The sequence below is a fragment of the Aplysia californica genome, unplaced genomic scaffold, assembly GCF_000002075.1.
Source record: "Aplysia californica isolate F4 #8 unplaced genomic scaffold, AplCal3.0 scaffold00590, whole genome shotgun sequence".
Classification (NCBI taxonomy): domain Eukaryota; kingdom Metazoa; phylum Mollusca; class Gastropoda; order Aplysiida; family Aplysiidae; genus Aplysia; species Aplysia californica.
This window is the reverse complement of record NW_004797860.1, coordinates 51968-65267: the sequence shown is the minus strand read 5'-3', so window position 1 is coordinate 65267 and position 13300 is coordinate 51968. Positions and strand designations below refer to the sequence as shown.

The window sequence follows — 13300 nt, the reverse complement described above, 5'->3', positions numbered from 1 at the left end:
GGTAGTGGATCGTAGAGGAAGTTGTAGAAATGGAATGAGACATAAAAAAACAACAAAAAAACAAAACAAAAACAAGTACCATCCTGAAATGTACAACTGCAAAACAGACCGTTTTTGTAGGAGGTCAGACAAAATGAGGAACGCCTATAAAGTTTTGAAGCAAGACAGCTAGTTGAAAATATGAGTTGAAAGACACAAAACAGTACGTCATGTATATACAAAAAGTACTAAACATTTTAGAAGTGAAGGGAGATAACCCTGGTATAGAATCGTCTGGTTGTAATTAGATGTGATTGTGAACCTTCAAAATGTACCAGGGGAGAGAGAGGAAGAGAGAGAGAGAGAGAGACAGAGAGAGAGAGAGAGAGAGAGAGAGACACAGAGACAAAGACAGAGACAGAGACCGAGAGCAGACAAAGAAAATGTCCCATTTGAACAAAATGCCCACAATACACCAAAATACAGTTGTGCTACCATGCAAAATCCGATCTTACAATGGTCAGTGACAATAAGTTTTCTACAGCAGTGCCAGTCTTCTACAGGACCGTCTACTCACAAGTACAATGTAAGGGCGGCTACAGAAAGAAGCCGAATTTTATTGGAAAAATAAAACTTTTCCACAAGCGTAACCCTAGCCCTTCAATTATAAGTCTTGTGATCGCTAACGGTGCAATAATTGTGTTAGAGGTGACATACATTTTCTGTAAAGTGGATTGAAACCCAACCCATGTGATTAGAGTCTTGGGTAGTAGTCTTTTATTGGGGTTGTTAAAATATGCTAAATCAAATAAACAAACACAGATTAAATCTAATACGGGGTGCTCACAACGGCTTGGATCGTCCTATCGGGCCGATCGCCCGACTCGATCGCCTAAAAAAAAATCGTGTTTGTTTTCAGTTTCAGGCGATCGAGTCGGGCGATCGGCCCGATCCAGCCGTAGTGGGCACCCCGTATAAAAGGTACCCCAACAGCAAAACCATTTTCAGAGACGAGACTACGAGTCTTTGCCTTGTTGGTAAGTTTTCTACTTCAGTATACACAAGCAAATCTACACATTCTCTTCTAGTAAAAGTCTCATGTATGTACGATAGTTCAACAACACACATCATTCTACAAACACAAACTGTAGTACGCAAGACATGATTTCTTTCTACTCATCGTCACAACACCCAGATCCTAATTCTTTTTATATTATGCAGACTGTCACCGATACCATAGAATGACAAAAGAACTTGATCACACGACAACTACAAACACACAAAATTGGAGGCAAAAATTACATCTTGATGTTCACGAGAAGGGAAAACAAAGAAAACTACCAATCAATCCATCAATCAATCAATCAATTAATCAATCAATCAATCAATCAATCAATCAATCAAACAAAGAAACAAACAGACATACAAACAAACAGTATGACTTATCTGTTTTAAAAATAGTTGTGAAAAAAACTAAACAAGACAAGATAGGAATGGAAAAATGCAAGCACAGGGTGAAAAAAGAACAAATCTTGTACGCTAATATTTCGTCTTAAAAAAGAACAAAGATTGTACGCTAATATTTCGCCTCGTATCCTTTGACATCGGAGACTGCAAAATCTTCAAAGAGATCACCCGAGGAACTCAATTCCTTCCAATTTTCCGTCTCAACCCCAAGGGGGGCGTACATCCTTTTGGTTTGATATTCGTTTAGATAACTTCGTCCATAAGCTCTTGTCACTGTCGTTTGTACAGCTGGATCATGTACGGAGAAAAATCATACACTACGTTGTCCTCGAACCAGTATGTTTCTGTCCCTATCGATCCAGAGATCAAAACACATATACTCAACAAGGACTGTATTATATTTCTCAAGGGTACGACTTCTTTTTAAATGGTGCCACAAGAGAAAAATCGGGGTTTTTTGTTTTGGTTTGTTAGCTTGTTGTTGGTTGTTTTTTTTTTACTACAATACAAAAACACCAGCTAAGAGTCTCAGCTGGGCACCATGAGGACACTTCCAGTTTTAAATTTATACAAGGGCAATGAGAAAACCTCCAGTTTTGATATTTAAAATGTCTTCGATGCAGTTTACTTCATTTATGTATTTCTTTGGTTCTTTCTTCTCTTCTTATTGTCATTGTTATACTTTGTGTTTTCCCACTTTTTTGAAAAGGGGAAAGGGGGGGGGGGGGGGGTCGGAGGGTTGTTGGTTGCTTTTTGGAATCAGAAATTGTTTTCATTGATTCATTCGGAATGTAAACGTACAGTAACCATATCGTTCTTGGCAAAAGAACAAATTTAAAAAGGACAGGCTAGGCTACACTTCTGCTGTGCTTAGAACGGACAGGTCAGAGAGAACAAGTTTCTAACGTAGCAGAAGTGAAGGATTATATACTACAACATTAAAAACACGGAATGTGGAACTGTAAAGGAAACAATCAAGGCGATCGGAAGAGAACGACTAACAATTACACGACATCATGCTACGGGGGTCGTACAATAATAATAATAATAATAAAAATAATAATAATAATAATAATAATAATAATAAAAATAATAATAATAATAATAATAATAATAATAAATAATAATAATAATAATAATAATAATAATAATAATAATAATAATAATAATAATAATAATAATAATAATAATAATAATAATAATAACGCTAGAATAATTCATAACTAAAGAAATACAATGCAATATTAGAATTTCTAGGAATAATGCTTCAAAAAACCTAAACAGGTTCTATTTAAAAGAAAATCGAGAAACTCTACGGTATTATAAAACTGCGTTAGTGATACTAGAAAACGTGTGTTATTAAAGTTATTTTTGTTGAGGTATGTTCTTCACATCTCTGTTATATTGAATACTAAATGAATTAAACACGCAAATGATAGGCTCTTATAATCAATTTGAATAAAATGCCAGTGCCTCATAATAATGTCGAAACTGTAATGTGGGTGAGTGTAAAAGTCTGGTTTACCAATGTAGCCATATAATATGTCATCCCTGACCGCTTTTATATCAGGCGTTTAGAAACTCCATCATAAAAACGAAGAATAACAACAAGTTATAGTGAGTTCTTGTCTTTTCGATAACCCTTTTCTTTAAAGTATTCCACGTTCGATCTTCAGAAATCAGAGTTATGTTAGTTAGAGGTTTAAAAAAACAACAACCCACCCCCACCCAAAAAAACCCCCCGCTAGGTTATACATGCTAGTGAGGATAAAGAAATATCTACACAACACAGACAATGTTAGAAAGCGGTAAGGTGTGCTTGCTCTTTCCATGCATAAACGGTCGTTTCTACTACTGGAAAAAGCAGGAATTATTGAATGAAGTTTTGAAATCGGAACTAGTAGAATGTAATGTAAACAACATACAAGTTGGTAAACACAGTTCCATACCAACAGTAAGTTTTGTAATGGAGAAAACATGAGATATTATTTTGCTCATAAATATCAAGCTCGAAGAGTAAGCCATTGTTTTTGGTAAAAGCAGAGAAAAATACTTTTCTACTTTATGATTGATTGTAAACGCATCGAAAAAAAATCAAATATCCAACTAAACTAATACGTTTTCAATAACATTCAAGATTATGTGGTTTCAACTTGCTTTATCACATTAAAAAAGTAAACAAAGCCCAAAACTCCCCATTCCTTTCAATCTTCTAATTACATCATTTTCTTCGTTGCCTTCCACGATGACTATTCATGCCGGAATCCTTCAAGTTTCTTTTGGGAAGCAAGAACCGGTTACGACACATTCCCATATTGTTCCCTGTCTGATGACGTCTTCAGTATATTAGAAAAGCGAGCAATTCCTCTTCTAAATTTTTACATTGTGACATTGAGTTCCAGCTCTGGCGTGTCTAAATGATCTTTAAGAAGGGGCTTTAATTCCTACGACCAATTTAAATATACGGCTGAATAAAAGAACTGATCAGTTATACGAAACACTCACTTTAGTTTCAGTAGCTCCCACTAAGTGCCCTAAAACTACCAAAGGAGTAATTGTAAGTAGTAGAAATTGACAAAAGTATAAACACCTGGCGGCAGATGTCAAACAAACATCCTCTGTGCTCCACCGCAGGAACAAGCTATGACGCAATCACCCCTTCTACTCGGCACTAGAAAACAAACAAACAGTCTAAACGTACTCTAACAGGGTTCAAACGTTCTACGACATTACTCTTATCTCGCAGTTTTCAGCGTCATCTGTTGTCATCTTTTACTCGTTCTGGCAGCCTAAAGGATAAGGGCAATCGGAAGTGAAGAGTCTACTCGCGAAGAGGAAAAGTACAGAGGGAACAGGTCGACAGATCCAAACGTGCACACGTATGCTGTTTGAGTTTGGAGATAAAAGAACCATAGACTTGTACTCAAATATCCTAGACTGCGCACTGTGACGTATTTCCGGTTCAACATGGAGCGCTCTATTTGACTCAAATTTGAAGCCAAATGAAGGGCAAAGGGGAAAGGTGCTGCGCACACTCGACTAACATAACACGACTGGTTCTTTTGTTCTTCATGGTGCGCACACTTCGTAGCAAAGTTAGTATATTATAGAGACCAAAGAACGGTGAGCACGTCAGTGCACAGTCAAGGATATAATCCAAGTCTATGAGCAAGACTAAACAAGAATATCAAGAAATGAATACTTGGTGTGAATTAGATGATAAAATGTCCATTTCGTCACATCCGCCACGCAAAATATTGGAGCACGAGTCGACAAGGAATCAAAATATAATTGTTCCGTTTCTCATGCTCAGAGTGCAAGAGAGAAATAAAAAACCCAGATTTGGATACGTCAATGACAGTAGGGAAACGACGACGATATGTATCTTACGACACACCGAGAGGCTGAAGCAAAGAACTAATACATACAACTACGCCAAACCTTTGTTGGAACCGACGAAAATCGTTCGATGAAATCAGATTCGAACCGTTGCGGTGGCTATTTGTTATACATTTTAAAAGCCCAAACATCACTCCATGTACTTCCTTTTTTAAAAAAATCTTTCGAAAACTAAATCCATACATTTTATTTTAAATGAATTCCGTCTACTTGCCAAGAAAATCATCTTTCATAAAAATATTTCGATGTCCAGCCACCTTGGCCTGTTTCATCCAACTGTTCCGACAAAAGCTTGACGCTATCTGACAGTATGTACTAGCCATAATTGTACAGAATTACTTGGACATTGCCACCTCCCGGAACGTGGCTCGCGTTTTCCAGAGAACCGATTCTGGCTTCCACTTTCCACTCTACTTTTTCAGATAAGATCTGAAAGAACAATAAATTAGGGAGAGTTGTCAAGCATACTCTACTTTCTTTCCAAATAAAGTCATTGAAAACCAATAGATTATATTATAGTTTAGAGTTGTAAAATAAACTCTTTTTTCAGGTAAGACCTGCAGGTAAAAACAATGAATTGTGAAGAGTTGTAACAGAGTTATTAGTTCGCATTAGTAGCAAAACACTACAGAAAAAATACCGTAATACCTTATCAGTTCAGTTTTATACGACATTTTGTTCCATAGCCACACAAGGAGAACAGTGAGAGGGAATAAAGAGCAGCGAAAGGTCACGGAAAAACAGGAGAGCATGTCAAGTTTTGGGAAACGTTTTACAACGCTAAGGTTATTCAGCTATTTAGTGATATCAACAAGACCAGAAAATGAGCATCAGTTGTGCAATAGAAAACTTAAGTGAAAGCCTGCACCCATTCTGAGAAACGCCTTCCTAAAAACCATTATGAATCCCAAAATTCGTTTGACAGATTAACAGCAGTTTACATATTTCTCTTGTATCCCCGAGATTCAACGTACAACATATCTGGTAACACCTCACCCCCCCCCCCCCCCCACACACACACAAAATTTAAAAAAAACAAAAACAAAATAACAGTAATACAATAAAAGCCCATAAGAACGTAGCGAGAATTTCTTTACAAAATTACATACAAGTAAGGTAGGGGTGTTTAAAAAAAAAAAAAATATGCTCTATAAAAATCCATTCTGTTTCAAAAACTACATAAACGAATACTATTATACTGTGTGGAGCTTTTCAGACGTCCAGTCAATAACAAAGTAACATTATTCACAATGCCAAACAAACGAACAAGAGCTGCCTGACAAAACAATATACTCTAAAGATTTTCAAATTTCGTCAACCTTTCAACAATTCCCATTACAAAAAAAAAAATAAAAGAAATAAAATGATAAATAAATGAAAAAAACAAACAACTCTATCATTTATCATTCCAGGGGTGTTTGTTTAGGGCAAAGAAAGGGAGGAGGGGTAACTCTTCTCTGCAATAGTGTCAGTTTATTTATTTCAGAGAGTTACCTCCCTTTGTAGTATAATCTGCGACTAGATGAATTCATTTAATAACAGAAGGAAGATTAGCTTGTTCTTTGAACACACACACATACAAACAAACACACACACACACACACACACACACACACACACACACACACACACACACACACACAAACTAATGCACGCATGCACGCACGCACGCAGCCGGATAGGAATCCACACAAAAACGCAGCCGTGACCTCCATCCTATAAAATTCACCCATCATAAAATAGTTCCATCCATCTTGGCATGCTTGTCGCAAAAGTCATCATACTACAAAGACCTCAACACACCTGTGCACAGTACATCAACCAAATATAATGATATCACCTGTGCACAGTACATCAACCAAATATAATGATATCACAGTATAGCCACGTAATATGATCTCTTCAACAATATAGTCATGGAACTATTTAGTATAACGATTTAATAATATAGCCACGTTATAATATTATAATCTCTTCAATATTGAAGTCATGAAATAAAACATTGTCTAGATAAGAACACTTTCATATCAAGATAATAATATTGTTCAACAGATGCAAAAAGGAACTACTCATGTCATACACAAGCTGGATATATAAGCAAAATCATAAAACGGACTGAGAAGCTTGGGAAAACCCTGTGAAAAAGCCGGGGTGGCAAACAGCACAAGAAAGGCGGCCAAGTGGCATCTCTCACAAGCACACGGAACAAGCAGCCGCCGTGCAGTCGGAGAAAAAACAAGTTCAAGTGTTAAGCTGGAGGGGCAAAAATTAACAATATTATTTATACACATTGATCCTAACATTTCAATTCATATTTCGAAATCTTGATGTTGTCATTTTGTACGCTTGTATGTGGAAATATTAGATCTATGTACCGTATACCATCATGATGACGTCAAACATTGGCCAATTTCTCATTTCTGCTGAGCTTTCTTGTGCGTGGACCAAACAGATGCAGTCAACAAAAATAGATTTGAATCTAAATATAGAACAGCGTATTTCTCTCGTGGGGAGAGATTTGAAGGGGTGGAAGGGGGGGGGGGTTGGTAGAAAACACTCTAGAATGTCCTTCCAGTGTGGCTTTTGATTTGTTTGGGGTTTTTTTTGGGGGGGGGGGGGGTTCTGCTCCTTTTGGTGTGTTTTTTTCTATTTCCTCGTTTTGACTTACATACAAATTCCAGTACCCGCAAGACTCTTTGTCTACAGCCTTTGACCTCGGTGTCCGAGGACGTTTGACCAGTGGTCAGAGGCTCACCTTTTTGTCTCCACCTCCAGGCTGATGTTTAGCATTGTCCAGGGACCCGACTTTGGACTCGGCTCTCCATTCTGTTTTCTGGACTTCGATCTAGAGACAACACAGACAGAGCGATTCTCAGCTGTTCAAAGAGAGGGGTGTCTGAGAGGGGTGTCTGAGAGGGGTGTCTGAGAGGGGTGTTATAGAATGTGCGAGTCCCCTAGTACCTATCACTGATTCCTCTCACAGTTCTTAGCTTCTAGAACAGATTACGACGGATACATCTACATCCTTATCCCGAAATGGTTGACCTCAGATGACCTCACGACGAATTTTTCAGAGACAGAAATTGACTATCGGCGAACCAAATAACGCAGAAAAAAAAGAAATGTTTTTGGGTGGTTTTTTTCGCACATGTCAAACCCCAGTACATCACAGCACCAGTTGAGATCAGATAGACTAAACGATGATCACTTCCGTGTGAACCTTGACGGATGGAATTACTAAGAAGACGTCATAGACAGGACTCTGCTGGTGATGTTGAGTGAGAACTCTGGAATGTCCACTGCGCTACGACTACCCTCCTAACCATTTTTACCTCTGCACCGCTGACTTGATTTAGCAAAAGTTGCTTAAATAAGCAATAATAATAGCAACAATAATAATGATGATAATACAATAACAACAACAACAACAACAACACACACGAATAACAACAACAATAACAGCAATAATAATAATAATAATAATAATAATAATAATAATAATAATGATAATAATAATAATAATAATAATAATAATAATAATAATAATAATAATAACAAAAACAACAGCAACAGCAACAACAGTAATAATAATAATAATAATAATAATAATAATAATAATAATAATAATAATAATAATAATAATAATAATAATAATAATAATAATAATAATAAATAGCTATTTTATTTGAGTCATTATGGACTCAAATTTTCCCTGGGTCAGTTGTTGAGTACGACAGTCAAAGATTCTCTTGCTTATAAACGAGTTTATGAAACAACAGTTCGTTCTTTGCTGTCTGTGCGTGGTCCAAATGTCTCTAGAGCCCAAACCAGACCAGGCAATACCTTTTGTGAATTTTCATAACCACTTTCTAAACATCACTTATTTTTTAATATTGCATTAACTCATAGCAAATCATTAAAACACTGATGACGGTCGAGGCAAATCTCTGAAATCTGGAGAAAAGGACACTACTGCTGGCTGGGAGACCGAAACTCCAGACAACTAAACTGCAAATTAAACACATCAACATCATTCTGAAGAAAAACTAAAAAGGGATTTCATCATTCTTCGCTCTCTATATAGTATATGTGCTGTCAATAGTCTTAACGGGGTTTGAAACATGCTTGCCTGAATAAACGGGGTACAAAATGTATCTATTCAAACCCATGCACGGAGGAAAAACAAAAGAAGATAAGGAAATTAAAACAAAAATGAAACCCAAAAGGTAAATTTTGAGAAGCTTTCAATAAATAAATCAACTGAAAAGGGTAGTGTAGGAAATGGCGGGGAGTTGTCTTAACGTATCAACCACCAAAGTGTATGCTGAGAGGTCATCTGCAGTCATAGCCTCGGGATAAGGAAGCGGTAGAAGCCTACATATGGGCACACTACTTGCTGATATTCCTTAAACATGCATGCTGAGCTGAGCAAAAGTGGTTTGTACTTTAAAGATTAGCAAACTCATAAACATGGCCAGTGACAAAACAAATTTAAAAAATATTTTTTTTAAAACGTCTTTAAGGACAAAACGTTAGTCAATCAAACAGAATTGTACAATAATCATCAAGTACGACGGAAACAGACCACCCCCCCCCCTCCCCCTGTAAACAATGATAAAACCCCTCCCCATAAAAAAACAACAAAAACCCACACATCCTCATAAAAACAAACCAAATAGGTAAATATGATTCTTACTCATTAAATAACTCTTCAATTTTAAGTGATCTCTTGAAAAAAAATAACTAATCATTGATATGAAGTTCAAAGTCAATAATAGTCAATGGAAATGACAGTACAAATTTCAACCCAAAACGCATTAATCAATTCAAATAACTGGGAGAATACATTGACATACAAAACCAAATATGATTTAAAAAATGAGCGCTCCAGTTGCTATATTTTATAAAACATGAAGTATGAAGATTACCTTCAAGAGAAGGGACGGGATGATTCAACGCAAAAAGTGTTGAAAAAATCTGATCTAAACACGCAAACATTTCACAACCTAAATAAATTATTTTGTCTTTGTTGAAGACAAATGAGATCTCTATAAAAGTGTTTCAGACAACATGAATCTGGCTCAGTAAAGTTTTTCTTTTCTTTATTTCTTTTTTTTTTTTTTTAAATAAAAAAAGGTAGTTTGGATTTCTGGATATTGCCTAATGTTGACTGAGAAATATCTTTATGTCTTTACAGTATCTCTTCAACTTCCATCCAAACAATCTGCACCATTTATGAACCAATAATTTATTTATAGATATATGCACTATTCATAAACAAACAGTCACGACCAGACAATGCCACACACCATTCGAGACATGGAAAAGCGCAGTGTAACCACTCAACACATTTTATTTCTATTGCGGTCTTGTTTTATCCGGCTTTTATCAGAACATATTATTGAGACAGTCAATCGCGGTTCGTCACTTAAACATGGGTCCAAATTCAAACTGACTCTAGGAAAGTCTTGATATATTTTGCTGACGGAACTTCATTGAAAAAAAAATTAAATTTGAGCTCAACGTAATGAAAATCCAGCAGCCACCATCCCCCCCCCCCTTTCTCGCTGTCTCTGTCTCTGTCTCTGTCTGTCTGTCTGTCTGTCTCTCTCTCTCTCTGTCTGTCTCTCTCTCTCTCTCTCTCTCTCTCTCTCTCTCTCTCTCTCTCTTTCTCTCTCTCTCTCTCTCTCTCTCTCTCTCTCTCTCTCTCTCTCTCTCTCTCTCTTGCTTTCATAAAAAAGACTATATAAGTTGGAGATCGATAAACTTTGGGAGGGTTCGATTGAAGGTTTGTTAGTCCAGTTGAATACTAGAATATGTACCTTTTTCACTTAAAGATTTTCTTTCTGCCATATCTTCTGAATAATCTTTAACATGTCCACAATCAACTTTTATATCTAGATTTTTGTTTCGAGGACTTGAATTGACGAACCGTGACGACTGCCATAATATGTTACAAATTCCACAGAGACCAATGAGCATCCTTGTAACAAACCTTTTTGTCTCCACCCCCAGGGCTGTGGTTGACTTTGTCTAAAGATCTGACCCTGGACTCCGCATTCCATTCAAGTTTCTTTGACTCAATCTTAAAGCACGGTGAGATACACACAGAGGCCGGGGGCATGGTGGTGAGAAAGGAAAGAAGAAACAAAAGGAAAAATAATGAGGGCTGGTGGATGCTTCCAACAAAGTATACGAAATGTGTGTTGTTTTTCCGAGACTCTGAAAACATTTCAACTGCAACATAACATTCTCCGACAGGGAAAACATAAGTTTTATTCGCTTACATTTAAAAAAGAAGTAAGTTTCATGAATATATTGCAGAATAAGTATTGACGGCTCTTCAAGTATTCTTTCAATTTAAACGATAACACAATTACACAGTCCTTTGTAAATGCTTTCCTAAATCACAGAGCTATTCTCTTTATAAATGAAACCGAAAGCCATTTTGTTTTAGACAGCTCTGTTTATAAACAATAATGATATATCAAAGTGCACACTATTATTGAATCCAATTTAAATATTAATATATGAGCATTTTATTATTTAATATTAATCGTGAAGTGTTTTTTTTCCTTCTGTATCTCTCATGACAATGTACAAGGGATAGGAGGATATTCAAATTTTGATTTTTAAAGAAAAGAGTACGTTCTGGATTTGTCTTAGAATTTCCTTTGCATTGCATGAGTGCTATTTTTATGATAAATAAACATATTGTTTTTACAACAACAGAGTGTAGACAGGGGTGAGCGAAATGTGAAACAATACAAAAAACAGGTCATAATGGTGTTGAGTTGTGATTGATCCCCCCCCCCCCCCCCCCTATTTAAAAAAAAGGGGGGGGGGGGGGGGTGGTATTACTTACTTTTTAATATGATACCCTGTCTCTCTTTTACAGTGAGGTAAAATAGTATCCATTCAAGGAAAAACACATTATGCGGTTAACATTTTTAAACATTCTAAACTATTTTCATCGCCTAGGAAACACCCAAACTTTTATTCAGTACCTCTTCTGTCTATCTCTAATAATATTAATAGGTTACAGCGTAACACTGGCCATCTTAATTCTGGCCCACATGTATCCCTAATTTTCTAAAATTGCAACCTTTGCTAAATAACTAGAGTATAATTGCCACTAAACCATTAGGTGAAATCAGAGGCAAAATGACAATAAAACTACTCATGTCAAATTAATTTCGCTTCTGTCCAAGATTTACTAGCATATTATATAATATACATGTGTGGTCTCGACAAAAGAACCCCAGGTCGGCCAATTTCGAAATTGAGATATCATGTAGTTTCATGTATAGGTCTTTAAATTCTGAATCCGCTGATTAAAAAAAGATTTCAGATAGTAATCAATCTTTATTATTGGAGGGGGGGGGGGGCACAGAACCGCTTATGCCCACTTAAAAATATAATTCTGTGTGGACCTTTTTAATTGAGTTGTTGATCAAAAGCACAAAGCGTGCACAATGCTGTTCACAAGGAAACTCAAACTTAGGAACTCACTACACTTTGGTGGTCTTTTTCTCGCTAATCTTACCTCTCATGCCTGGCGACCTTTATTCCTTTCATTTTTAAATATTTCAACTTTTATTAAGATATGTGAGTATTTCTTATTCAGGAAAGTCAAGACAAATGAAAAAGCTGGAAGGTTATACCAATAACTCAACGTTATGCCTCAAATCCAAGCGCCCGGTGCCACCGACTGTGCCATGGCACAGTTTTTATACTGCTTAAAACTTACGAAATAAAAAAAAGAGCTTACAAAACAAACCCAGCAATGAACTAATTGTGAGGTGTGCTGACAAAATGAGTTACTTATCGCAATCCATAAATTTAGGTATTGGCTAAAAATCGACATTAGTGTCAAACTTGTAGATTTTCAATCGATGCCATATTCTTTAACCTGTCTTATACTATTTCATACTTATAAACTGTAAACACTTCACCTAAGTGTGGTGTATCTATTTCCTGAAAGCTTGAATCGGAGAAGCAACTCATTTTGTCAGCAAACGTCATAAATATATTTTGGAGCAAGACTTAGGAATACACTATAGCTAAACTTTAAAATTTAATTTTCTAGTGAAAACACATTCTTCGACATGAGATAACCATTGCAACTTTCTAGTCCGTTAGCTTCAAATTGGCTTTGCCGACATATTATGGGCCCTTTTGTCGCGAACATACACATATTATGTAGACGGTCAATCAAGGTTCATCACAAGCTAAATAAAAATGTGATACTAAAGGAGAATTGGCGAGCAAACGACCATGTTGTTTACCAATTCTAAACTTAAAGTAATTAAAACATTTAGAGGTAGAGTAAAATACAAAAATTTTAAAGAAAAATTATTTGCTGCCATTATTTAGCATTGCTGTCCACTAAACATTATCTCTGTCTGTCTGTCTGTCTGTCTGTCTGTCTGTCTGTCTGTCTGTCTGTCTGTCT

At 36.3% G+C, this 13300-nt stretch overlaps 1 protein-coding gene across 1 annotated transcript in view; it reads right to left on the bottom strand.

Moving 5' to 3' along the window:
* The window catches only part of LOC101864325 (microtubule-associated protein tau), a gene marked incomplete at its 5' end in the record, with an annotated part of 56993 nt that overhangs the window by 26139 nt on the left and 17554 nt on the right, over window positions 1–13300 (bottom strand). Inside the window, 2 exon segments of the mRNA XM_013087465.2 lie at window positions 7601–7690; window positions 10841–10930. Coding sequence (XP_012942919.1) covers window positions 7601–7690; window positions 10841–10930 — 180 coding nt within the window.